We start from the raw sequence: 2,180 nt of genomic DNA on the forward strand, positions 1-2,180 counted from the left end.
TAATGTGTAGTGATAATAAATCTGAACATGCAAAACCTTAATAACAGTATGCCTTTATCTTTTAAACGAATGAGAAGTTAGCTAAGAAATATGTTTTTTTCCCTTCAGAAAGTGCTTAGTTACATTATTTACACAAAGCCTATGAGTCATCAGTGCACATAGGTGGCAGACCCGAATCACATTGCTATATACGACTGATCTAGACCAAGCCTTCGGAAATGCGAGTATGATTTTTCTGTGATTGAAAACCAGAGTCTTTTCGCCTGAATGATAGATACATCCAAACGTATTATGCCTAGAGGATAAACAAACTATTGCAATCATGCAAATTAAGCATTTGAAATCACAGGGATGCTGAAGTCCCTTGGAAAATGGCACATTGTGTTTTCTACAAGGTGCATAGATACAGTTATGTACTATTTGAATTCTGTATTGCAAGACGGCGTCGACAGCGTTTGATCTATCTGGCTGTTTCTAATCCTCATCCTCAAGGATACTGAAATATGAACTAGTAGCTTTACAAATCTCCGCTCTCCCCAAACCCAGTGATATGAATCCTTCCTGAAATACAGCGTTAAGAATGATAATGACATTTTCACTTTGCAACCATCTTGGCATTTTTTTTTCTTTCTTGTTCCCTCTCCCTGAATGTCACAATAGTGCGGACACTTCTGCCAGGGATTCAGTACTTCGCACAGGCTGCACTGGAGCGCCGGCTCAAGTCATGTGTGGGAGGTAATACTATTTTGGTATAATGGGTTTAAGCCAGTGAATTAAACATTAGCTCAGCTCAAATAGAGACCAAACGGGGGGGAGAATAATGAACCACAAATAAATAATTGAAGGCGCCATTGTTGTTTTTCAAATTGCTCACTCGGGGTTAGTCGTGTTTGTTCCTCGTTTGTTGCATAGGCCACGTTTACCGTCGTATAAACACCAAACACCGAATGCAATCTTGTGAAGCTGGGGGGTTACAGGCTCTCCTGAAAGTGTGAAAGCCATGGAAGAGGGAAACGTTTGACTTGTGGTGAGGCAGACTGCTTGAATTCTGGCCCCTTGGAAACATGTCCGAATACCGCACAGCTATATACTGAGGTGGTCCACCTGAGCCCTTTGGTAAATTCCTGTTACAGTAATATGAGTGAGCTTTCACGACCCTGAGCATACATGTCACACACATACAGGCAGACAGAGAGATACACGACCAGCAGTCTCTAGTGCTCTTGCTCGATTAACCCTGAGTGGGATTGATATACTCCGGGTTAGTGTAGGAGAACCCCAGGAACTCGTCTTGGTCCAGATTCATGATAAACAGCTTGTCGGTGGGCGTGAGCTCGATGGCCATTTTTGTGAACTCCCGGTCAAAGTTGCAAGTGTCTCGGCTGTTTCGCTGGAAAAGAGAAAGAAGAGGGGTGTTAGCTGTATTTAGAACAATATTTATAGCTTAAAGGGATCTTAAAGGGGTAGTTGACCCAAAAATGCAAATTCTGTCATTATTTACTCGTCCGCATGTTGTTACAAACCTGTTTGATGTTATTTTTTGTACTGAAACACAATGGAAGACATTTTTGAAGAATCTTAATGCAGCTTTTGCCATATGGCCACATCTGTCAAGCTCCAAAAACACCATAAAAGCAACATTAAAAAGTATCACTCATATCAGAAGTCAATAACAAACACCGAACGTCATTGGTTTTCAGGTGTCTTGTAACAAAATTATGTTATGATGTCAGACCTCCAAGCCATTTATTGTGTGACTTCAGAAATGATCTTTTTGGAGCGTGACAGCACATAGTCATTATGAACTGCCATACAGAGAAAAAAATATACACTACTGTTCAAAAACTTGGGGTCTGTAAGATTTTTCAATGTTTTTGAAAGAAGTCTCTTATGCTCACCAAGGCTGTTTATTTGTTCAAAAAGACAGTATAAACTGTAACAGTATTTCACAATATTACAATTTAAAACAACCGTTTTCTATTTATCTAACCATTTAAAAAATTGTTTTAAAAGGGTCATATGATGTTGCTAAAAAGAACATTATTTTGTGTATTTGGTGTAATGAAATGTGTTTCTGTTATGACCCTACCATACTGTGATGCCTTGTCCGGCCAGAGTGACGAGACAAAAACATTAAAACCCATTATAAACGAGGCATTTGTTGCATCCAGTGGGGACAT

General features: G+C 39.6%; 1 protein-coding gene across 1 annotated transcript in view; it reads right to left on the bottom strand.

Annotated features, from left to right (window-relative positions):
• Window positions 1-100: 100 nt before the first annotated feature.
• prkcbb (protein kinase C, beta b) overlaps window positions 101-2,180 on the bottom strand; it is a 139,278-nt gene continuing 137,198 nt past the window's right edge. The window contains exon 17 of the mRNA XM_016487666.1: window positions 101-1,390. Coding sequence (XP_016343152.1) covers window positions 1,232-1,390 — 159 coding nt within the window. The 3' untranslated portion in view covers window positions 101-1,231. The remainder of the gene's footprint in view (window positions 1,391-2,180) is intronic.

The sequence above is a fragment of the Sinocyclocheilus anshuiensis genome, unplaced genomic scaffold, assembly GCF_001515605.1.
Source record: "Sinocyclocheilus anshuiensis isolate Anshui unplaced genomic scaffold, SAMN03320099.WGS_v1.1 scaffold813, whole genome shotgun sequence".
Classification (NCBI taxonomy): Eukaryota; Metazoa; Chordata; class Actinopteri; order Cypriniformes; family Cyprinidae; genus Sinocyclocheilus; species Sinocyclocheilus anshuiensis.